At 43.1% G+C, this 25,700-nt stretch overlaps 1 protein-coding gene across 3 annotated transcripts in view; it reads right to left on the bottom strand.

The window, feature by feature from the left end:
- Window positions 1-25,700, bottom strand: part of CAPN3 (calpain 3) — a 268,573-nt gene that overhangs the window by 130,007 nt on the left and 112,866 nt on the right. For 2 of the 3 annotated variants that reach the window (XM_082275015.1, XM_082275017.1), the window contains exon 5: window positions 13,081-13,249. In XM_082275015.1, the coding sequence (XP_082131141.1) occupies window positions 13,081-13,249 (169 nt within the window). Of the gene's footprint in view, window positions 1-5,143; window positions 5,273-13,080; window positions 13,250-25,700 lie in introns of all 3 variants that reach the window. The other variant, XM_082275014.1, reaches the window with a different exon arrangement.

Here is a 25,700-nt window from a genome sequence, read left to right as displayed (position 1 = left end):
TTGAATTTGGAAGGGATCTGGGATCACTTGAAGACTGCCTATGCTGCCTATCCTATTCCAGAATCTTGATTATGCTAGCTTCCAACAATGTTTTTGGTTTAGTGCACCACCAACACCCAAGGCCCAATTTTCCTGCACCTGTATGACAGGTGAATGTAATTTAAATTTTTTCAAATTTTTACATCAGGGCTTGTTCCTGCGCCCTGCAAGAGTAACTGAGGGGGTTACGGTTTGGGCCGAGCATAAGTTTGGCCTAAACATCGCCTATTCAGGTTCTCGCCTAACACCTGAATATTCTCAGGACTTAGCAGGATGTTCACCCGCCAAGCGCACAGTCAATAGCTCGTTAAGGCTACCCTGCTGAGAGCTAAATTTAAAAAAATAATTGTAAAAAGAAAATGTAAACTAAAAAAAATTGGGATAAAAAAAAGCTTGGAGGTCTTGTATGGCTTTGGGTCTGGTAAAGATTTTAAAGGGAACTTAACGCCAAAATAAAAAAAACCGGGTGGCCCCCTCCCAAAATCCATACCAGACCCTTATCCGAGGGAGCGCCCCCCTCCTGAACCATACCAGGCTGCTTGCCCTCAACATGGGGAGGATGCTTTGGGGTGCCATGTTGATGGGGACAAGGGACTCTTTCCGACAACTCTGGGCTGTGGTTGTGGGGGTCTGCAGGTGGGGGGTTTATTAGAATCTGGAAGCCCCCTTTAACAGGGGGGCCCCCAGATACTGGCACCCCTCCTATGTGAATGAGTATCAGGTACATCATACCCCTACCCATTTACCAAAAAAGTGTACAAAAAAAATAGACGCACAAGACAGTTTTTGACAAATCCTTTATTTAAAAATAAAAAATAGTGTCCCCCAATGTAAATCCATCATCAATCACACCGCCCACCACACCCGCTTACCTGAAAAAAAAAAAAAAAAAAGCTCCACTCTCAGTGAATGCTTCCCGCGGACTGCCTATTCACGGTTTGACAGTTTTAAATAGGGAATGGGCTGGACCTGCTCTCGCGATGTCAATGACCCAGCATGCATCGGTCCGTGACGTCATGATAGAGTGCGCATGTTCGCTAGAACTTTTCCCCTATTCGAGATGATCTGATTCTAAACCGAATAGGGGGTGTTTGGCCCACCCCTACCCAGGACACCATCCATTGTCTTATTATGAGCATGCCCTGATGTTTTCAGGCATGCATACAAGCACGTGGGGGCCATACAAACTACTGAGTGTCATTTTGAGTTGCTGCAATGAAATTTCAGCATAATGGCTTAGCTTGCTGCACCATTTTTTCACTTTGATTTTCGGGGTGTCTTTGAAATCAGCCCTCTGTAGGTTGATAATTTTCATTTCCAACAAAAGATGTGGCATCCTTTCGTTCCTAACACATTACCCAGTCCGTATCAGTATAGATACCCAGCATGATATTTATCCCCATTGAGATCTGATGCGTTTTCAAAGTGTTCCTTTCATTTTTTTTGAGCAGTGTAGAGGAAAGCTTTATCCCTTCCCCATTCTAAAAATAAATAAATGAAACATTTTGCATGATCTCCTTCCCACCGACATGCCACATAAATGCAGCCTCTCGGGACGTGGGCTTTATTGCCAAGAGGCTGCACATACGTGGCTCTATGTAAACACACTCTGCGCACTCCCAACACAGTCACTGGCAGGGACCGTAAAGCTCCCGATGCAGCTTGGGCGCTTTCTGATCATGTGACAGCTATAACAGCCAATCGCATTTGTTAAATAATCCAAATGCCCGCATGCTTCATTTAGCTCTTTAAAGGGCACAAGGCAGCAGTGGGAAGGAGTTAAAATGATTTTGGCACTATGGATGCCATATTAGACACCTTTGTTAGGTGAATCCCATTTAAGGTATTACAGATATTTTGCAGCATGGCTTTTAATCTCTTGCCCATTATCCTAAATCACAGGTGTCAAACACAAGGCCCGCAGGCCGAATGCGGCCCCACAGGTCATTTCATGTGGCCCTCACACCTCTCCTGCAGCTGCAGCACCCCCTTTTCTCTGCCCCCACCTTGTCTCAGTAGACGACAGCAGAGGGGACAGAACTCCTTTGCCAGATCCAGTGCTTCTCTGTGCAGCTGCAGAAAGGCTCGTCTTTGCCCACCCAGTAGTCCACAGCAGAGAGGAGGGCAGAACTCTTCCTACAGATCCTGCACCTCTCTGTGCAGTTGCAACACCACCTTGTCTCTGCCTCCCCTGGTCTCAGCATTCAGCAGATTTCTTCCTGGCAGAAGCACAAGGCAAGGGGGTGCATTGTGATGTAAGGAAGAGTGGTTGACTCTTGACTTCTGATGGTGGGGGGGCTCTTGACATCTAATGTAAGGGTGTAAGGGGTCGTGGGGTGCTCTGGACATCTAATCTTACAATAATTTTTTTTTTTTTTCCAAACATTTTATTAAGGTAAAAAGCATACATAGTACAAAAAAGAACAAAGCAGTAATGGGCATTGAACAAAGCCCACAAAAATGAGCAAGTACAAAAGTGATACACATGAAAGCAGCATAATGCATGTAAGGAACAATAAGAGATCACAGGCAAACCCATAAAGTATCATGCAGCACCAAGGTGCGAAAACAGAGAGCCCGTGGGAGTGCCAAGTGAATATGGGTTTATTGGAGGGGTTCGTTGGGTAGAGCACCCTCCCACCTGGTGAGAACCGGAACAAGAGGGTTACCTAGGAGAAAGCCTAGTGGTTCCCCCAAACCCAACACCCCTTAAAGGGAGCTATCTGTGTCAGAGAGTGGGGGATCCACCGCAGAAAAGTGGGGGATCCGGTACGGACATCTCTGAACGTGGGTGCCACAACCGTTGTCGGTGGGGTTAGAGCCACCGCAGAGTGCGAAATGGAGAACCCTGAGTAATTTAGTGAGAGGCTTAAAAGGGAGGGAATGAGTGAGGGGGATGAGGGAGGAGTATAGGAAAGGGGCCGGGTAGGGTAAATGAGGGAAACACAAAAGGAAGGAGGGGAAGGGTAACGTGTGAAAAGGGGCAGTACACTCCGGCATAAGACAAGCATCAAAAGAGGCATAACGAACTGAACATCCATGAAAGCACCCCAGAACAAGGGGTGCATCCCCAGTACAAGACAAAAGGGTTACAAATTAGCCAGCGATTTTCAAGTGTTCAATCTTTGGAATTCTGGCAATGATTGAAAGTGGGTCCAGGGTGCCCAAGTTGTGCGGTACTGGTGGTGTGAGTCCTTGGCTTGGGCCACGATGTCCTCCATCTGCCCCACCCGCTGAACCCTGCGAAGCCATTCAGCAACCGACGGGGGTGTGGTGGACAGCCAATGGCACGGTATGCACATCCGGGCTGCATTGATCAGATGTAAGGTCAGGGACTTTTTGTAGCTGGTGTAGGAAAGTGAGGTGTGGTGCAGAAGATATTGCGCCGGCGAGTAGTCTGGCGTGTATGTGGTAATACGGCAGATTAAGGCATGGACCTCTTTCCAGAACGGTTGCAGAACGGGACAGTCCCACCATACATGTAGCAGAGTCCCTTTATGTTGCAGACACCTCCAGCACTGCGGAGAATTGGAGGTAGAAAATTTGTGCAGAAGATCTGGAGTCCTATACCACCTGGAGTAAAGTTTATATCCAGTTTCTTGGGTCAACACGTTCAAGGAACCCTTGTGCATGTGGAAAAGCACCCGAGACCAGTCCTCTTCCGAGAGGTCCACTCCCAACTCCCGAGTCCATCGCGCTCGAAGAGCTTCCGTGGGTGTGTGAGAGGAGGGGAACAACATAGAATATAAGATCGAGACCATATGCTGGTGCGGACCAGGGGCATCACAGAGACGCTCCAAAGATGTCAGGGAACGGCCCCATTCCGACAGTTTCTGCGTGTGAGTCAGGAAGTGGCGAATTTGGAGATAGCAATAGAAAGGAATAGAGGCCTTCGGAAAACGCTGACAAAGATCCCGATAGGAAAGTAGTCCAGAGCCGTCAAGAAAGTGGCGAGCCTGAAAGGGTACATCCGAGGAGGGGCCCTCGGCAGGCACAAATGGGAGGCCAGGGGAGAAATCGGGGGTGGAATGTAAGGGAGTTAAAGGGCTGCGCTGCGGTGAGAGATCCAGCTGCTCACGAAGGGCATGAAATATCCGTATAGTAGCTCCAGTCAGGGGATTAGCTAAGGTGGAGCGCGGAATCTTGGACGGAGCCGACCAAGGCAAGTGGTGGGCGGGGAAGGATGCCAAGGCCCCCTCGAGAGACACCCAATCCTTGGACCTCGTATGGGCATGCCAATCTACCACCATCTAATCTTACAATAATAACCGTCCCTTTGAGGGAAATCACAATGCTGATGTGGCCTGCGATGAAATTGAGTTTGACACCCCTGTACTAAATCTATAAAGACCTTGCTTGGCTCCTGAGACCTACTAGAGATAAAAAAAAGTTGAAAAAGCTTAAAAAAAGAAGGTAGAGTATTATTTACCTACCTACACCTACCTTTGACAGGTCTATAAAAGTCCATTACAAAGTAAAAATAAATTCATTCTGGGTCCCACCTTGGAAAATAAGTCTGCAGTCTTCAGGCATAGGTATTGTTTAGCTCTCTGACCTTGTGCAAAATCTATACAGCTAATAATTGACAGCAGTTGGAGAGTACAATAAAATGCACCAACCTGCAAATAACTACCACTGGTTATTTAGTAATGGAAGTGTAAATTTGCAAAGTAAAAGTGATTTCTGTAGTGTCTCATCCTGGCCTACAACACTAGTGGTTTGCTATATACGTGACTTTATTAAAAAATAAAAAAAAAGTAAGTAGCTTTTATGTTTCACAGGCTGCAACATGAACACACAAAATGAATTATTTATTTGGCTCAATGACCCTTATGGGCCTTTTTATGGTTGTAATATTTGTAAACCTTGTTACATCTAGCCAATAAAAGGATGATCCTGTCATGGCACCTTTAGGTGAGGTTAAGAAAAACAGAAAACACTAAGCTACCTATACAGTACAATATAGCTAAATGACCCACAAGAATTCCTTTCTATTGACATAATTGTTATGTATTTTGCCTGATACAGATCATTACCGGTACATTATTACATGCTGTATTGTCAGATCTATAATGCCACTATATCATGCATGGGGAATACAAACCACAGATGGTTTTGGTTCCAAGCCTTTTCCTTCTAAATCAGGCTGCTTGTCACCCTCACTTTGTATCATTCGTAATAATGCTTGCCCCATATCAGGAGGTGAGATACCATAGGACAACCCATTAGCTTCCTGGCATCAGCAACAGAGAGCAAATAGGTTAAGACAAGCTACAACAAACTATGTATCCAAGACAAGAGTCAAAGAAATTAATTTGCAGTATTTCATATTTGCTTCATTACAAAGAGACTTTTTTAAGAGCACAAAAAATACATACTAAATCATTAAATGGATCCCCTAAAGCAAATATCTGCCTTGCCCATGCAAGAGAAAGCAACAGGTTTGCATTATTGCTCACTTTCCCCAGCAACATATACTCACCTTTCCTTGGCTTCCTTGTGGCTCAGTTCAGCCACTGGGAAAGAAGAAAATGTCCTGTACTTCTAGTTATAGAGTGCATGTGACAGTGCCAGAGCTTGTTGATCCTCTTCTCTGTGTAGGATCCAACTGGAATTGGTTTATACCCTGCGGGTCTCACGCTTTCCTCCCAGTGGCTGAAGCTTTTAAGTAAACCTGTTACTGTGCTCTGAATGATCAAAACACTGTTTCACTTGGTAGCACTAGAATAGCTCTTTACCCAATGAATTCATAAGTAGGCCTGACCAGTTATAATAAATTTAAATGGAAAATTTGGATTAGTGCAGCCGATTTACGATTGGCTCCAATTAGGCTGCACAAATGAAAAATAAGCCTGGCTCTTGCAAAATGGAAATAGGTTAGCAGCTACTTACAAAAACAAAAAAAAAGTTGTGGGAAGCTACACAAAAATCCCTTTCACTAAGACCTAAAGAGAACTATGCTTTGTTGCCACTAGGCATGGTAACAAGAAGAGAATAAGCACTTAACACTGCTGTGCTCCATAGATAGATAATCCTAATCAGGAAATATACCGCTACCGATCATTAAATGCAACAGAAGTCCAACATGACCACTATGCATTTCAATAGGTTTCCTAATCTGACAGAACACGAAGGTGGCAGCGGACATCTTCTTACACCCAAGCAAGTCTTCAATCTCACACTTTGTTTAGCAGTTAACTCCCCTTATATACTGAAATAGACTATTTCACTGCGGCCGAGTGAAATACTCTATTTCACTATATAATCAGTTTGGCGCTGAGCAGTGTGGGGTGTACCAAGATGGCAATCACCACCTTCTGCCTGCAGGCTTGTCGCTGCATTTACTATAATACTATAATAATAAAAATAAAATACTGTATTTTAGTATATAAGGTGAGCTTACTGCTAAAATAAGAGGGGAACGGAAAACTTACCTGAGTGTAAGAAGATGTCTTCTGCTGCCTTTGTGTTCTGTCAGATTAGGAAACCTATTGTAACGCATAGTGGCCATGGTGGAATGCATGGCACATGCGCAGTAAGAATTTTTTGCTCAGAACGCCACTTCCATTACATTTTTTGATGGGTAGCGGTAGTCTGATAGGACACTTGCAACTCGGCATGCTCTTGAATAAAAGCATAAAAGCACTTTTTTTGCTACATGGGTATAGGGTACAGGTACAGAGTATACACTGATGCCTTTCAGCCATAATGCCTTCATCAAAGCATACAAGTTTAATTTAAAACTGATATTTATAACAAAACAGATCCTCAAAGCAGAGGGGTGGTTACATCTTAATTAGGAACAATTGAATCAATTAAAAACACATGAAAAAAGAAAAACACAGAAAAAGAAAAATGCAACAACAAGAAGAACATAACATGCACACCTGAAGCATATCTTTTATATCATTCAGAACAGTATAACAATAATGGTTTGTAACTTAGGCTAAGGTGTTCATGTTAAAAAAAGATTTATGTTTTATATATATATATATATATATATATATATATATATATATATATATATATATATATATATATATATATTTTTTTTTTAACATGTCATGTTCTTGTTGCTTTTTTATGTTTCTGTGTTGCTCTTTTGCCATGTGTTTTTAATTGATTCAATTGTTCTTCATTAAGATGTAGCTGCCCCTCTGCTTTGAGGGTTTGTTTTGTTATAAATATAATATTTAAATTAAATTTGTATGCTTCGATGAAGGCTTCATAGCAAAAATGTGTCAGCGTATACTCTGTACCTGTACTCATGTAGCAAATAAAGTACTTTTTTTCAAGAGCATGCCGAGTTGCCAGCCTTTCCTGATTTAGATTATCTATCTGTGGGAGCTGAACGCCCAGGCTAGAGCAACGGACTCCAATGTCCTGGCTAGAGCGATGGACTCCAGTTCATGGACATCTACATCAAGCAGTAAAGCTAGGGTAACTTTTTTGCCATTGCTGTGCTCCAATCCTTTTCTTTAGCCACCACCAGACTGGCCACTCTAAGTAAGGTTAGCCATACACGGTAGGTTTTTTTTTTTTTCAGCCAGCAGATTCCTTCATCCACACACAAGCATGGTGGATGGAGGAATCCCCTCACCAGGACACTGTATTCTGACAGCAGCACCCACCTCTGTCAGAATACACCAGTCAGCAGCTGCAGCTGAATGGCTGCAGCCATCGATGAATAAAAATGTGTCCCTTCAATAGAAATTAGTCAAATGCTCAATTTCTGCTGAGCGGAGACTGCCACACACTGATCGAAATTTGGCCAGTCCCTCCTGAAATGACTCCTCCTGAATTTTGATCAGTGTTCGGTTAGCTTAGGAGAGAACTGGTAAAATCCCTGACATTCCCACAATGCCATGTTCAGTACATACACAACCAATAGCAAGGCCCACAAGGAGTTGCATATGAGTCACACAGGAAACTGGGATGTTCTGGCAGTAGAATGGAGTAACAGGAGGGAAAAGTACACCATACCTATACCAAAAAACAAGTACATTGATGTACACTATAAGCTCCTAAACTTGAATTTTGGAGCTTTTGGTGTTTTTTTGCCAAAACTCCTAACCTCAACTCCATAAATGCCCTTTGTGTCCATGTACACATAGGCATTTAGGATCATGTAGGAGCTGCTGCGGTTAAGAGAGGTTTAACCTCCCCTAAATTCCCTCTCCTAAACACAGTGAGGAACATTTTAGCCGCCAGCCGCAAAACATGCAAAATCGTGGTAAAATTGCAGCACAATTTTGCCACGTATTGTGTTTTCCCGCGGCCAGCGGTCAAAGTAATTCAAGTGTACATGAAGACTTAATGTGTTTCATTTTATTTAACAATTGCATGTTACTGTTCTTTAAGTAAATGTAAACCCAATAACTAAAATCTCATATAAACTTAGTATGTTTGTGTCATTTCAAAAGTACTGTAACTTCCAACATTTTTCAATCTGCAACTTTTATTATTTTGCGATCCGGTAATTTCCAGTTATAGGGGTGGAAAGTTATGTTCCTGTCTCTTAATTGTTGTTTCTATATTGCCATCATATCACAATGGAGACTACAAGCACATGCTAAACAGGCATACTCCACTGTGCAGCATTTTGTGGGGCACCTGCATGTTGGCAGGAAATTGCTGCAAAGAAACTGCTAGAAATCAGCAAGGTTTATATTAAATCAAGAAAAAAAAAAAAAAAGATAAAACAGTAATTGTAACTTTTTCTAAAAAGGAAAAAAATGTTTATGATAAACTTTACTTTATCAACCTAATGAGCATATCATAAAGTAGTGCATGTGAAAGAACTGTAATTTAAAACATGTACCTGGCAGACACACCTGCAGTGAATATTTGGTGAATGTTCCATTCACTACTTTATAAATATGCTCCTAAATGTTATTCATTTAGGGATTACATGTACTTTAAGTATGTACATAATAGGAATAATGAATATTTAGTCTAAATGTTAAGGTCTTACAAAATGTTGGTAGCTACAAAGGACAATGGCAATGTAAAATTCAACCTATTGATCAAATCAATTGTAAATCTACTTTTTAAAGGATAATAGGTTTACCTAATTATTTTTACAGATACATTACTCTGTCCATATATATGTTTTGGAATGTTAGTGCATATGGGAGCTGTACCATAAAACATTCGAAGTGTGGAAAGATTTATAGGAGCAGGTGTCATACCCATCATGTTGCCCTGAATTACAAAACTAAAAATAAAATCTCCCAGAATCCTCTACTTTATAGACAGCTGGTGGCATTACAAAGTCATTTTTACTGCTTTAATTGGTGGTCTCAAGAGCACTCTTTTGACTTAAACTAATATGGTTTTGTGGTTAACACAAAATAGCCCAGTTATAATGGCAATGGATATGTTTCCCATCTCATGTTACCCTCAGAATACATGGATAATCAGAATCAACCCATGATGAATGCTTTTAAATAAAGAATAGCTTAATAAATTTAAAGCAGAGGGTATAATAATAGTAAAGCGTTTGATAACTCCACAAATTGTGCAGCTTTTTCAAATGCATTTTACAGTGATTACCCTGTTAAATTCCAAGCTAGATCCAAGAGAAATAATAATGAATACCCTTTAATAATCTCTATAATTTCTAATTTCCTAATATTGCTCCATAAAATGTATCTTGTGCATGGGACTTTTTTTCATCTGTTTAACCATGGACTCACTTTTGGTTTAATTATTTCTTAATTGATGCTATTAGTGATTTTTTTGAGCACTGTTGTCTTGGATAACCGCATTTATTTTTTATACATGGTATTTTCTATTGTTATGTGCAATATATTTAAGTGCTGCTATCCTCATATTTGTTTGAATTCACATATATGTACACATTTTGTTATGATGATTGACATCTTGTTATTTCACATATTAGTTAAATACTACATTTATTATAAATATTACATTTTTTTCCATAAAATGTGCTCTGTAACGATCTATTTTTTTCAGTAGCTATATTTTTTAGGGAAGGTGAAGGGCAAAGTATTAATGCCTTAGCAAAGATCTCCCCCTGTCCTCTTTATTCTTATTTTTTTCTGCACTAGGCTGATAGTGTTGCCGGATGTGATGGAGGAACCGCGAGGGAGTGCAGGAAGGTAAGTGTATGGGGGACGGCAGGGTCATGTGCAGAGACACTCTCAGGTCGCTTTGGCCTGCATGGGCAAGGTGACAGTGTCTCTTTAAGCACCAAGCACTACATTGTGACATAAGGGAGGAAGCACGCATTGTTTTAAAGGGCTTTAGTGATACATTGGGGAGGCAGCGTAAAAGCATGGAAACAGAGAGTGCTTTCTAGTATTTTATGCTTTCTACATCACATACTAAACATTAGACTTTGTCTTTCATACAGAGTGTACGATTAGTGAATTTTTTTACATTAACAAATCTGCTGGGCTGCTTTCTTGCAGAAGTTTGTGATCTCTAGTGATTGCACAAATACTATGCAAACCATAATTTAAGACTTCTGGAAGTGAAGACACTGAATGAAACCAGCATATGTTTCACTTGCTTTATTTCCTTGTTGGCAGTTATTGTATAATGAGGGCTGCAAGCAAACTACATGCAGCCAAAGTCATGTTTACATTGGCCTGAGCCTGTGATGACAGCTCCTTAAGCACAGGAAAAAAAAGGCAGAGGTAGGACGTTATAGAAAGGGAAGCACTAGCAAGGCCACTGTGGATTTTGCAAATGAGAACAATACCTATAGCCCTGGAGTTTAGACAGTTATGACTGTCTATTATCTCTGCTTCTTTTGAATTTTGATTGCATTTGATTGACGGTATGGATATGGCCATACACTGATTGAAATTCTGCCAGCTCAGCATCGACTGGACTAATTTCGATCAGTGTTTGGCTGTCCCTTCTTCACAAAAGGGGATCATTTGACTGGCTTCTGTCAAAGCGACATGTTGAAAAAAATGTTATCTATCAGTGGCTTCAGCCAATGGGCTGAAGTTGCCGATCAGTGTATTCAGTGTAGGGTCCCGTTGTCACTTTACAATGTTCCGGTGGGGAGGATTCCTCCGCCCTCCTAGTTTCTGTGGATGTAGAAATCTGTTAAATTTTTTGATTTTCAGTTAGCCCTCCTGCTGAACAAAAAAAAAAATAATAACCATCTATGGCCAGCCTGAAGAAGAAGTAGGGCAGAAGCTCTTTTGTTCTTACTTCTCCTTGGAATCACAGGAGTGCACTTTTTTCTGCACTCCTGTGATTTGCTTTCAGCTGACCATGTACTAAAGTCTGCTGTTGGCTGACATCACAGAGCCAGTCGAGGGTCAAGAGGATCCCGACTTTAAAGTAGGGATCCACCCAGATGCCTGGACCAGCACCTGGCTCAGCCTATCAGCGAGCTGCTGAGAGGCTGAGTCAGCCACTTCTACTCCCTCCACAACTTGGTGCTCCAGTGATAGCTAGAGGGGCAGAGCAGAAAACCAGTGACTGACAGTCATCCATTCTCTGCTCACTGAAGACCGAGAACTGAGCAAACATTAGTCTTTGACTGCTCAGTTCTCAGTCTTAGAAGCAGCGAGGGACAAGTGCAGTAGCTGACCGATGATGCATCCACCTAGATAAGTATGACTGTTTTTTTTAATCACATACTTCTCTTTCAAGCCCAATTTGTCTTCTTGGTCAAACCAGCCAGCCTTCCACTGCAGTCAGAGTATTCAGGAGAGTCCATGAAGTTTGTAGCAATGCTATAGACAATTCAAGAATGTCACTTTAATGACAGGCCTCATGCAAAAGCTCAAGTTCATCTTCCCTTAGGCAATTTTGCACAGCTGCTTGATAGTCAGTATGACCAATCCTGGTAATCTGTCAACTCAATTACCAGTCAAAATGTGTTAAGTATGCGTGCTACACGGTTTGCTTGGCTTCACTGCTTTCTGAGTCACTGACCTGGAACAAGCATAGAGGGAATTTTGACACTTTTTGTGTTCCAGGTTTTCTACTAGAATGTCCTAAAACAGACACCCAAACAACAAGCATTTTCAGAAAGAAGCCCACAATGACAGCCCCTGTACTCCTCTAATGACAGGGGTGCTTAAAAATACATTTGACAGAGATATTTTCATATTATCAGTGTGCATAACTTTTGACTTACCAGAAAAATCTATTTCCTGAGTACAGTCCAGGGCGCAGCCTACCTTAAGGTGACTGGACATTGGCAAAAAAGAAAGGCTGCGGGAAGATCCCCCTACATAACCCATCCCACTCCCAGCTTGCCTCAGTTTTGTAGCAAGCAATAGGGAGATCATAGGAACAGAGGTCCAGGTCCTGTATCCTGTAATTTGCTGGCAGGTCAAAATATCTATTTAACTGATTGTACAGTACAGGATGCCGATGCAGGCTTCTTTAAAATCATGATGACTGGGCTGTCCAAAATCGGTCTAACAATGTCAACATGCCTACACAGCAATCAGACAAATAAGGGCTTGAAAGATTTAGAGAGTAGCTTGTAGCACCTTACAGTTGAAACTGGCATCAGAAGAGGCCTGAACATTCATCAGCTAGAACAGTGGTTCTCAACTCCGGTCCTCAGGACCCACTAGCAGGCCAGAATTTAAGTATTACCTTGGGGAGATGTGGACTAGAATACTGCAATCACCTGTGATGTGTTTCAGTTATCCTGCAAACCTGGCCTGTTAGTGGGTCCAGAGGACCGGAGTTGAGAACCACTAAGCTAGAATCTAACAAATGTGTAAACAGAGGCCCAGATGGCAGCCTTGCATATCCTAAGGAAGAGATGCCTATTGCTGAAAAGCCCATGAGGAACCAACAGACTTTAAATGTGCTCTATCAGGGAGAAACCCTAGGAGTGGGATGGATTATATAGGGGGAGGTCCTTGAAGACCTTTTTTGCTGTGTCTAATCACCTGAAGGTAGCTGCGTATAACCCAGTAGTAACAAATTATAGAAGCCTGTGTTCTGTACTCAGGAAATTTTCTTTGATACTTTTCAGCTTGCATTATTAAATATTCCTCACAAATTCAGAAAAGATTTCCTTACACTTACATCAATTGAGCATCCAATGAGTGAGCCCCTTTCAAAAGCTTTTTTCATGATTTTGAACATGTCTTTTGGTGCATCCCTAATTTCGTAAAATTCAGTAACTCCACCCGTGAAGTCCTCCATGGCTTCTGTAGTGTTTCCACCTTTAAGTGCCTCATAAGATCCATGTAACCTAAAAAGGACACACTGTACTAAAAGTATGAATAACTAAAAACATACATACAGACATTGGTGTATTTATAGTGAAACAGAATTCCTTTAGTCAAGAATCTGAGTTTTAAAGCTCACTCAGTAAAAAAGTAAAACAATGCTATGACTGGTAGCACTAGAAAGGAGAAGCAAACATGTGATGATCTTACTGCACAACATACCACGAAGGTCAAAAGGGGAAAGAGGTGGGACTCTTGGTGATGCCAGAGAGGTCAAATAATTTGCTCATAGAGTGATAAAATTTACAAATTTATTGACATAGCAGGTTAAAAAAATCCCCAACACAGGGAGTATACAAACGTGACCAAATCCACATAATGCCGAAAAGCATGACATATGGATTGCTGACACACATCGAAAGGACCAATCTCAAGACTTGTCGTCCAGAACAAGTAGCCCGGTGTCTCAGATTAAGTGGAAGTCACTTCCCCTTAAACCACGCAGCAAGGGAGATCTCTTTGGCGCCAAAAAACAATCCGGGATTGACCCAATTCAGTCATATGAAAGGGCCTCTCCCGCATTTAGAAACACTTAATTCACAGTGTTGTTTGTTCCATGTGCGTAGTACCTGGCTGGACATTGCATACATTGACCATCAATATTGGTAAGAATGAATGCTATCTGTACCCCCTGCTCTTTTTGTATGTTTTAAACCCACTTATGGCATCTCTACTGCATGATTGGGTGATTTTTTGACTGGTTAAAACTTGGTTTCAGGGAGCGTTCACTCTCTTTGGGAGAAGCCAGGACTGGTTGTCTCTCCTTATGCCTTCATAGAGGCTTCTAGCTTACCTTGCCTGCCTTGCTGACTCATGTACAAATCAGTTTGGGGTCTTCAAATGCAGGTATGTCACAATACTTTTTGAAAAAAAAATTTCTACAAACTCTTTGAACCAATTATATTTTTCCCTAGCATTTAGAGTGCATGGAATCACAAATACAATTCCTTTTTTGGTGTATCACTATTATTATTATTATTATTATTATTATTCTCTTGGAATGCATTTAGCCCCGGCTGCCACTTTCATGTCCCTTGTTTTCAGGGCCCAGCACTGCAGACCAAGACTGACCTGACTTGGTCCCATCCAGTGAAGGGATAACCAACATAAATCACTCAGCCTGCTGTGTATGTAATATTGCTTACTCCCTTAAACATTGATTCTTGTTTCTTTTTGTACATGCATATTATCTAATTGTTTGTTGTAATTGTAGAAAACCCAGCTTGCATTTTAAGTCCACCAATCCCCTGAAGAAGACTGCTCCACACCAAATGTGACAAGTCTTGGGATTGCTCCTTTCGATGTGTGTCAGCAATGTATAGTTCACGCTATCCTGCATTATGTGGGTTTGGTCATGTTTGTATAGTCCCTGCGTTGCAGATTTTTTAACCTGCTATGTCAATAAATTTGTATATTTTATCACACTATGTGCAAATTTGTAAAACTAAAATGTTAAAACCCGCGCTATAGATATAAATAAAAGTGTATGTTCTGAAGCTGCTACTCACTTAGGTAAAAACCAAGAATTACTAAAATCAATCAAAAGGCAGCACTAGCAGGTATATAAAAATATATATAATGGTGAATATTATTAAATAAATCCGTGCATAGTATGGTCAAAAATTGCAAAATTCATACATAATAAAGTGCATAGTGTGATCAATAAATACAAAATTCATATATATTAAAGTGCATATAATAAAGTGCAATCATATAATGTCCATAGTGCAAACAAATGCAGTAGTGCAAAAAAGATATATTTTTTTGAATTAAAGTGCAGTCCAAAATGAATGGTTCCCTTGACAGGAACTAAGGTGCTGAAAAAGTGCTCAAGTAATCAGGATCAGTAATCCACATAAGTGCCAAAGTGCTCTCAGGAAGGAACCCCCCCTATGGGGATGCACTCACCAGATCAAGGATAAAGACAAGCCTTAAACTAAGACAATATCCCCTGGATGGATGTATGGATCCAGCACAGCCTCCAAAATATCTCTGTATTAGCTCCTCTCCACTTTCTTTTCTCATCAGCAATATATAGCAGCCTTGTGACTTCTATTAGTCCCTAATAGTGTTGAGCGAACACGGACTGTATTATTCGTGTTCGTACCGAATAATTGGATTTTTTGTACCCGAACACGGACACGGACACTTTACTGTATGTTCGGGTAAAAATCCGTGTTCGGTCGTTTTATTTCCGGGTTTTGCATGCTTTGGCGCTCTTTTCATGGCGGGCTTTCAACAGCCAATCAACAATCGTTTAACTGGTGTGCCTTAAGCCATCCCAGCCATGCCTGCAAATGTCTCAGTAGCTGTGATTGGCCGTCTGAAGCATGTGACCAAGTCTTTATAAGTTCGAGGCAGCCGCAGCGGCGTCATTATGCTGCTTAGATTCAGGGACAGAGCACACATCAACGTGCTGGCTGCTGATTAGGGAAAGATAGGCAGGAAAAAACCATTTGTGTCCGGATAGAATTGAGGGACAGGTCGGAGTGTTTAGGCAGGGCGAGTTGTAGGCATTTTAGGGATAGAGTCTGCTGAATTATATAGGGTCAGTGTCTTCTACAAACTACAATCGATATTGCTGTGTGGGGGGTGGGGTGAATCTGCACTCAATCCTGATCTACGATCTCTTCTCAATCCTGTTAGGGACAGAGTCTGCTGAATTTTAGGGAAACTGTGTTCTACAAACTACAATCGATATTGCTGTGTGGGGGGTGGGGTGAATCTGCACTCAATCCTGATCTACGATCTCTTCTCAATCCTGTTAGGGACAGAGTCTGCTGAATTTTAGGGAAACTGTGTTCTACAAACTACAATCGATATTGCTGTGTGGGGGGTGGGGTGAATCTGCACTCAATCCTGATCTACGATCTCTTCTCAATCCTGTTAGGGACAGAGTCTGCTGAATTTTAGGGAAACTGTGTTCTACAAACTACAATCGATATTGCTGTGTGGTGTGGGATTGGAGATAGGCAGGTGTCAGTGATCCACATCCATTTTTCTGTGTGTGAGCTGCAGTGAACACAATCTTTTTGGGCTGCAGTGAACACAATCTTTTTGGGCTGCAGTGAACACAATCTTTTTGGGCTGCAGTGAACACAATCTTTTTGGGCTGCAGTGAACACAATCTTTTTGGGCTGCAGTGAACACAATCTTTTTGGGGTGCAGTGAACAAAATCTTTTTGGGGTGCAGTGAACACAATCCTTTTTGGTGTGCAGTGAACACAATCTTTGTGGGGTGCAGTGAACAAAATCCTTTGTGGGGTGCAGTGAACACAATCTTTTTGGGGTGCAGTGAACAAAATCCTTTTTGGGGTGCAGTGAACAACATCCTTTTTGGGGTGCAGTGAACACAATCTTTTTGGGGTGCAGTGAACAAAATCCTTTGTGGGGTGCAGTGAACACAATCTTTTTGGGGTGCAGTGAACACAATCTTTTTGGGGTGGAGTGAACAACATCCTTTTTGGGGTGCAGTGAACAAAATCCTTTTTGGGGTGCAGTGAACAAAATCATTTTTGGGGTGCAGTGAACACAATCTTTTTGGGGTGCAGTGAACACAATCTTTGTGGGGTGCAGTGAACACAATCTTTTTGGGGTGGAGTGAACAACATCCTTTTTGGGGTGCAGTGAACAACATCCTTTTTGGGGTGCAGTGAACACAATCTTTTTGGGGTGCAGTGAACACAATCTTTGTGGGGTACAGTGAACAGAATCTTTGTGGGGTGCAGTGAACACAATCTTTGGGGGGTACAGTGAACACAATCTTTGTGAGGTGCAGTGAACACAATCTTTGTGGGGTGCAGTGAACACAATCATTGTGGGGTGCAGTGAACTCAATCTTTGTGGGGTACAGTGAACACAATCTCATACTGAAGGTTTGAGGGTGCTGCCTGTTCCATACTCCCCCTACTCCTCATCTAGCCTTTTAGGGGTACAAACAATAGTAATTGGGGCCTAGTGTGGTTGTGTACGTGTGATATACATACACTTTTTTGGGATCATATTTTCTATTCCGCTATTTAATCAAAAACCTTTGGGGATCAGTTAAATTGGGGGATAGTCTGTGTTGGTACGTGTGAGAGAGATCCACCTTTCCAAGTTGTTGGGGTTCATCTCATACTTCTGAAGGTTTGAGGGTGCTGCCTGTTCCATACTCCCCCCTACTCCTAGCCTTTTAGGGGTACAAACAATAGTAATTGGGGCCTAGTGTGGTTGTGTACGTGTGATATACATACACTTTTTTGGGATCATATTTTCTATTCCGCTATTTAATCAAAAACCTCTGGGGATCAGTTAAATTGGGGGATAGTCTGTGTTGGTACGTGTGAGAGAGATCCACCTTTCCAAGTTGTTGGGGTTCATCTCATACTTCTGAAGGTTTGAGGGTGCTGCCTGTTCCATACTCCCCCTACTCCTAGCCTTTTAGGGGTACAAACAATAGTAATTGGGGCCTAGTGTGGTTGTGTACGTGTGATATACATACACTTTTTTGGGATCATATTTTCTATTCCGCTATTTAATCAAAAACCTCTGGGGATCAGTTAAATTGGGGGATAGTCTGTGTTGGTACGTGTGAGAGAGATCCACCTTTCCAAGTTGTTGGGGTTCATCTCATACTTCTGAAGGTTTGAGGGTGCTGCCTGTTCCATACTCCCCCTACTCCTAGCCTTTTAGGGGTACAAACAATAGTAATTGGGGCCTAGTGTGGTTGTGTACGTGTGATATACATACACTTTTTTGGGATCATATTTTCTATTCCGCTATTTAATCAAAAACCTCTGGGGATCAGTTAAATTGGGGGATAGTCTGTGTTGGTACGTGTGAGAGAGATCCACCTTTCCAAGTTGTTGGGGTTCATCTCATACTTCTGAAGGTTTGAGGGTGCTGCCTGTTCCATACTCCCCCTACTCCTAGCCTTTTAGGGGTACAAACAATAGTAATTGGGGCCTAGTGTGGTTGTGTACGTGTGATATACATACACTTTTTTGGGATCATATTTTCTATTCCGCTATTTAATCAAAAACCTTTGGGGATCAGTTAAATTGGGGGATAGTCTGTGTTGGTACGTGTGAGAGAGATCCACCTTTCCAAGTTGTTGGGGTTCATCTCATACTTCTGAAGGTTTGAGGGTGCTGCCTGTTCCATACTCCCCCTACTCCTAGCCTTTTAGGGGTACAAACAATAGTAATTGGGGCCTAGTGTGGTTGTGTACGTGTGATATACATACACTTTTTTGGGATCATATTTTCTATTCCGCTATTTAATCAAAAACCTCTGGGGATCAGTTAAATTGGGGGATAGTCTGTGTTGGTACGTGTGAGAGAGATCCACCTTTCCAAGTTGTTGGGGTTCATCTCATACTTCTGAAGGTTTGAGGGTGCTGCCTGTTCCATACTCCCCCCTACTCCTAGCCTTTTAGGGGTACAAACAATAGTAATTGGGGCCTAGTGTGGTTGTGTACGTGTGATATACATACACTTTTTTGGGATCATATTTTCTATTCCGCTATTTAATCAAAAACCTCTGGGGATCAGTTAAATTGGGGGATAGTCTGTGTTGGTACGTGTGAGAGAGATCCACCTTTCCAAGTTGTTGGGGTTCATCTCATACTTCTGAAGGTTTGAGGGTGCTGCCTGTTCCATACTCCCCCCTACTCCTAGCCTTTTAGGGGTACAAACAATAGTAATTGGGGCCTAGTGTGGTTGTGTACGTGTGATATACATACACTTTTTTGGGATCATATTTTCTATTCCGCTATTTAATCAAAAACCTCTGGGGATCAGTTAAATTGGGGGATAGTCTGTGTTGGTACGTGTGAGAGAGATCCACCTTTCCAAGTTGTTGGGGTTCATCTCATACTTCTGAAGGTTTGAGGGTGCTGCCTGTTCCATACTCCCCCTACTCCTAGCCTTTTAGGGGTACAAACAATAGTAATTGGGGCCTAGTGTGGTTGTGTACGTGTGATATACATACACTTTTTTGGGATCATATTTTCTATTCCGCTATTTAATCAAAAACCTCTGGGGATCAGTTAAATTGGGGGATAGTCTGTGTTGGTACGTGTGAGAGAGATCCACCTTTCCAAGTTGTTGGGGTTCATCTCATACTTCTGAAGGTTTGAGGGTGCTGCCTGTTCCATACTCCCCCTACTCCTAGCCTTTTAGGGGTACAAACAATAGTAATTGGGGCCTAGTGTGGTTGTGTACGTGTGATATACATACACTTTTTTGGGATCATATTTTCTATTCCGCTATTTAATCAAAAACCTCTGGGGATCAGTTAAATTGGGGGATAGTCTGTGTTGGTACGTGTGAGAGAGATCCACCTTTCCAAGTTGTTGGGGTTCATCTCATACTTCTGAAGGTTTGAGGGTGCTGCCTGTTCCATACTCCCCCTACTCCTAGCCTTTTAGGGGTACAAACAATAGTAATTGGGGCCTAGTGTGGTTGTGTACGTGTGATATACATACACTTTTTTGGGATCATATTTTCTATTCCGCTATTTAATCAAAAACCTTTGGGGATCAGTTAAATTGGGGGATAGTCTGTGTTGGTACGTGTGAGAGAGATCCACCTTTCCAAGTTGTTGGGGTTCATCTCATACTTCTGAAGGTTTGAGGGTGCTGCCTGTTCCATACTCCCCCCTACTCCTAGCCTTTTAGGGGTACAAACAATAGTAATTGGGGCCTAGTGTGGTTGTGTACGTGTGATATACATACACTTTTTTGGGATCATATTTTCTATTCCGCTATTTAATCAAAAACCTCTGGGGATCAGTTAAATTGGGGGATAGTCTGTGTTGGTACGTGTGAGAGAGATCCACCTTTCCAAGTTGTTGGGGTTCATCTCATACTTCTGAAGGTTTGAGGGTGCTGCCTGTTCCATACTCCCCCCTACTCCTAGCCTTTTAGGGGTACAAACAATAGTAATTGGGGCCTAGTGTGGTTGTGTACGTGTGATATACATACACTTTTTTGGGATCATATTTTCTATTCCGCTATTTAATCAAAAACCTCTGGGGATCAGTTAAATTGGGGGATAGTCTGTGTTGGTACGTGTGAGAGAGATCCACCTTTCCAAGTTGTTGGGGTTCATCTCATACTTCTGAAGGTTTGAGGGTGCTGCCTGTTCCATACTCCCCCTACTCCTAGCCTTTTAGGGGTACAAACAATAGTAATTGGGGCCTAGTGTGGTTGTGTACGTGTGATATACATACACTTTTTTGGGATCATATTTTCTATTCCGCTATTTAATCAAAAACCTTTGGGGATCAGTTAAATTGGGGGATAGTCTGTGTTGGTACGTGTGAGAGAGATCCACCTTTCCAAGTTGTTGGGGTTCATCTCATACTTCTGAAGGTTTGAGGGTGCTGCCTGTTCCATACTCCCCCTACTCCTAGCCTTTTAGGGGTACAAACAATAGTAATTGGGGCCTAGTGTGGTTGTGTACGTGTGATATACATACACTTTTTTGGGATCATATTTTCTATTCCGCTATTTAATCAAAAACCTCTGGGGATCAGTTAAATTGGGGGATAGTCTGTGTTGGTACGTGTGAGAGAGATCCACCTTTCCAAGTTGTTGGGGTTCATCTCATACTTCTGAAGGTTTGAGGGTGCTGCCTGTTCCATACTCCCCCCTACTCCTAGCCTTTTAGGGGTACAAACAATAGTAATTGGGGCCTAGTGTGGTTGTGTACGTGTGATATACATACACTTTTTTGGGATCATATTTTCTATTCCGCTATTTAATCAAAAACCTTTGGGGATCAGTTAAATTGGGGGATAGTCTGTGTTGGTACGTGTGAGAGAGATCCACCTTTCCAAGTTGTTGGGGTTCATCTCATACTTCTGAAGGTTTGAGGGTGCTGCCTGTTCCATACTCCCCCTACTCCTCATCTAGCCTTTTAGGGGTACAAACAATAGTAATTGGGGCCTAGTGTGGTTGTGTACGTGCGAGATACATACACTTTTTTTGATCATATTTCCTATTCCGCTATTCAATAAAAACCTTTGAGGATCAATTGAATTGCGGGATAGTCTGTGTCGGTACGTGTGAGAGAGATCCACCTTTCCAAGTTGTTGGGGTTCATCTCATACTTCTGAAGGTTTGAGGGTGCTGCCTGTTCCATACCCCCCCTACTCCTCATCTAGCCTTTTAGGGGTACAAACAATAGTAATTGGGGCCTAGTGTGGTTGTGTACGTGCGAGATACATACACTTTTTTTGATCATATTTCCTATTCCGCTATTCAATAAAAACCTTTGAGGATCAATTGAATTGCGGGATAGTCTGTGTCGGTACGTGTGAGAGAGATCCACCTTTCCAAGTTGTTGGGGTTCATCTCATACTTCTGAAGGTTTGAGGGTGCTGCCTGTTCCATACCCCCCCTACTCCTCATCTAGCCTTTTAGGGGTACAAACAATAGTAATTGGGGCCTAGTGTGGTTGTGTACGTGCGAGATACATACACTTTTTTTGATCATATTTCCTATTCCGCTATTCAATAAAAACCTTTGGGGATCAATTAAATTGCGGGATAGTCTGTGTCGGTACGTGTGAGATCCACCTTTCCAAGTTTTTGGGGTTCATCTCATACTTCTGAAGCTTTGAGGGTGCTGCCTGTTCCATACTCCTCCTCCTCCTCATCCATCCTTTTAGGTGTACAAACAATAGTAATTGGGGCCTAGTGTGCTTCTGTACGTGTGAGATACATACACATTTTTTGATCATATTTCCTATTCCGCTATTCAATAAAAACCTTTGGGGATCAATTAAATTGCGGAATAGTCTGTGTCGGTACGTGTGAGATCCACCTTTCCAAGTTTTTGGGGTTCATCTCATACTTCTGAAGCTTTGAGGGTGCTGCCTGTTCCATACTCCTCCTCCTCCTCATCCATCCTTTTAGGTGTACAAACAATAGTAATTGGGGCCTAGTGTGCTTCTGTACGTGTGAGATACATACACATTTTTTGATCATATTTCCTATTCCGCTATTCAATAAAAACCTTTGGGGATCAATTAAATTGCGGAATAGTCTGTGTCGGTACGTGTGAGATCCACCTTTCCAAGTTTTTGGGGTTCATCTCATACTTCTGAAGCTTTGAGGGTGCTGCCTGTTCCATACTCCTCCTCCTCCTCATCCATCCTTTTAGGTGTACAAACAATAGTAATTGGGGCCTAGTGTGCTTCTGTACGTGTGAGATACATACACATTTTTTGATCATATTTCCTATTCCGCTATTCAATAAAAACCTTTGGGGATCAATTAAATTGCGGGATAGTCTGTGTCGGTACGTGTGAGATCCACCTTTCCAAGTTTTTGGGGTTCATCTCATACTTCTGAAGCTTTGAGGGTGCTGCCTGTTCCATACTCCTCCTCCTCCTCATCCATCCTTTTAGGTGTACAAACAATAGTAATTGGGGCCTAGTGTGCTTCTGTACGTGTGAGATACATACACATTTTTTGATCATATTTCCTATTCCGCTATTCAATAAAAACCTTTGGGGATCAATTAAATTGCGGAATAGTCTGTGTCGGTACGTGTGAGATCCACCTTTCCAAGTTTTTGGGGTTCATCTCATACTTCTGAAGCTTTGAGGGTGCTGCCTGTTCCATACTCCTCCTCCTCCTCATCCATCCTTTTAGGTGTACAAACAATAGTAATTGGGGCCTAGTGTGTTTCTGTACGTGTGAGATACATACACTTTTTTTGATCATATTTCCTATTCCGCTATTCAATAAAAACCTTTGGGGATCAATTGAATTGCGGGATAGTCTGTGTCGGTACGTGTGAGAGAGATCCACCTTTCCAAGTTGTTGGGGTTCATCTCATACTTCTGAAGGTTTGAGGGTGCTGCCTGTTCCATACCCCCCCTACTCCTCATCTAGCCTTTTAGGGGTACAAACAATAGTAATTGGGGCCTAGTGTGGTTGTGTACGTGCGAGATACATACACTTTTTTTGATCATATTTCCTATTCCGCTATTCAATAAAAACCTTTGAGGATCAATTGAATTGCGGGATAGTCTGTGTCGGTACGTGTGAGAGAGATCCACCTTTCCAAGTTGTTGGGGTTCATCTCATACTTCTGAAGGTTTGAGGGTGCTGCCTGTTCCATACTCCCCCTACTCCTCATCTAGCCTTTTAGGGGTACAAACAATAGTAATTGGGGCCTAGTGTGGTTGTGTACGTGTGATATACATACACTTTTTTTGGATCATATTTTCTATTCCGCTATTCAATAAAAACCTTTCTAGGGCAAGATCTTAAATTACAGAAATATGAGGAGACCGTCAAATAAGGGCCGTGGCCTGGGTCGTGGTGCTGCTGGTAGAGCTCCTGTTGCAAGGAGAGGACATGGTCGATCTGTGCCAGCTACACGCACAAGTGAAACACCTTCCTCAAGTGTGAGTAGGCGACAGAACCTGCATCAGTATTTGGTAGGGCATCAAACGCCCCTAGAAGTGATGAGGCCAGAACAAGTTGAGGCGATAGTAGATTGGTTTGCTGCTGACAGTGCCTCCAGTTCCTTCACATTGTCTCCCACCCAGTCTACTGCAGAAAGGTCAGAGTTGGCACCTGCAGCCAATGTCCAACCGTCTTTCACCTCACCCCCTTGCAAATCAGGCCAGCAGTCTGAGCCCCAAGCCATACAGCAGTCTCTTATTCTTTTTGAGGACTCTGTCAGCAGGGTTTCCAAGGGCCATCCACCTAGCCCTGCCCCAGAAGTGGAAGAGATTGAGTGCAGCGATGCCCAACCACTTATTCCTCAAGATGAGTACATGCAAGGATCATCGCAGCACGTCTCCGATGATGACGAAACGCAGGTGCCAACTGCTGCGGCGTTCAGCATTGTGGAGACCGACAAGGAGGGCAGGGGTGAAGACTGGGTGGAAGATGATGTGGAGGACGATGAGGTCCTCGACCCCACATGGAATGAACGTCATGCAGGTGAACTGAGTAGTTTGGAGGAAGAGGCGGTGGTCGCACAGAGCCACCAGCACAGCAGAAGAGGGAGCAGGGTGCAGAAGCGGAGCGGCCGTGCCCTAGACACTACGCCCGCTACTGCCCAACGCAGCAAGGGAACGAGCGCACCAAAGTCAGCTCAAAGGAGTTCTCTAGCGTGGAAGTTCTTTAGAAAATGTGCTGATGACAGGACACGAGTGGTTTGCACCCTGTGCAATCAGAGCTTGAAGCGAGGCATGAACCTTCTCAACCTGAGCACAACCTGCATGATCAGGCATCTAAGTGCAAAGCACGAGCTGCAGTGGAGTACACACCTTCAAAACCAAGAAACGTCTCTGGCTCATCCTGCTTCCTCTTCTGCTGCAGTCTCGGCCGCTCCAGCCACATCTGTAGTGATACCGGCACCTGCCACCCCGCAAACAGACGATCTGTCAGCAACACCACCACCTGGGTCACCAACAACCATCTCCACAATGTCCCGTGGAAGCGTTCAGCTTTCCATCTCCCAAACACTTGAGAGGAAGAGGAAGTACCCCCCTACCCACCCGCGATCCCTGGCCCTGAATGCCAGCATTTCAAAATTATTGGCCTTTGAAATGCTGTCATTCCGTCTGGTGGAGACGCACAGTTTTAAAAACCTTATGTCGGTGGCTGTCCCACAGTACGTCGTGCCCAGCCGCCACTACTTTTCCAGGCAAGCCATCCCTTCCCTGCACAACCAAGTGGGGGAAAAAATCAGGTGTGCACTGCGCAACGCCATCTGTGCCAAGGTCCACCTAACTACGGATACGTGGACCAGTAAGCACGGTCAGGGGCGTTATATCTCCCTAACGGCACACTGGGTAAATGCAGTGGCGGATGGGCCTGAGGCGGATAGCAATTTGGCGCATGTCCTTCCACCACCGAGGATTGCAGGGCGCTTCAGTTTGCCTCCTGTTCCTAACTCCTCCTACTCCGCTTCCTCATCCTCTACCGCCTCCTCATCCGGACAGCGTAACACCTTCACCACCAACTTCAGCACGGCCAGGGGTAAACGACAGCAGGCAGTTTTACAACTTGCCTGTTTGGGGGACAAACCACACACCGCGCAGGAGTTGTGGAGGAGCATGGAACAGCAGACAAATGAGTGGTTGCTGCCAGCGAGCCTCAAGCCCGGCCTGGTGGTGTGCGATAACGGGCGAAATCTCATAGCAGCTCTGGGCCTAGCCGGTTTGACGCACATCCCTTGCCTGGCGCATGTGCTGAATTTGGTGGTGCAGAGGTTCCTTAAAAACTACCCCGATATGTCAGAGCTGCTGCAGAAAGTGCGGGCCGTTTGTGCGCACTTTCGGCGTTCTCACCCTGCTGCTGCTCGCCTGGCAGCGCTGCAGCGTAACTTCGGCCTTCCCGCTCACCGCCTCATATGTGACGTGCCCACAAGGTGGAACTCCACCTTGCACATGCTGGAAA

The sequence above is a fragment of the Pelophylax lessonae genome (genome assembly GCF_965119305.1).
Source record: "Pelophylax lessonae genome assembly, chromosome: 13".
Classification (NCBI taxonomy): domain Eukaryota; kingdom Metazoa; phylum Chordata; class Amphibia; order Anura; family Ranidae; genus Pelophylax; species Pelophylax lessonae.
This window is presented reverse-complemented; position numbering and strand designations above follow the sequence as displayed.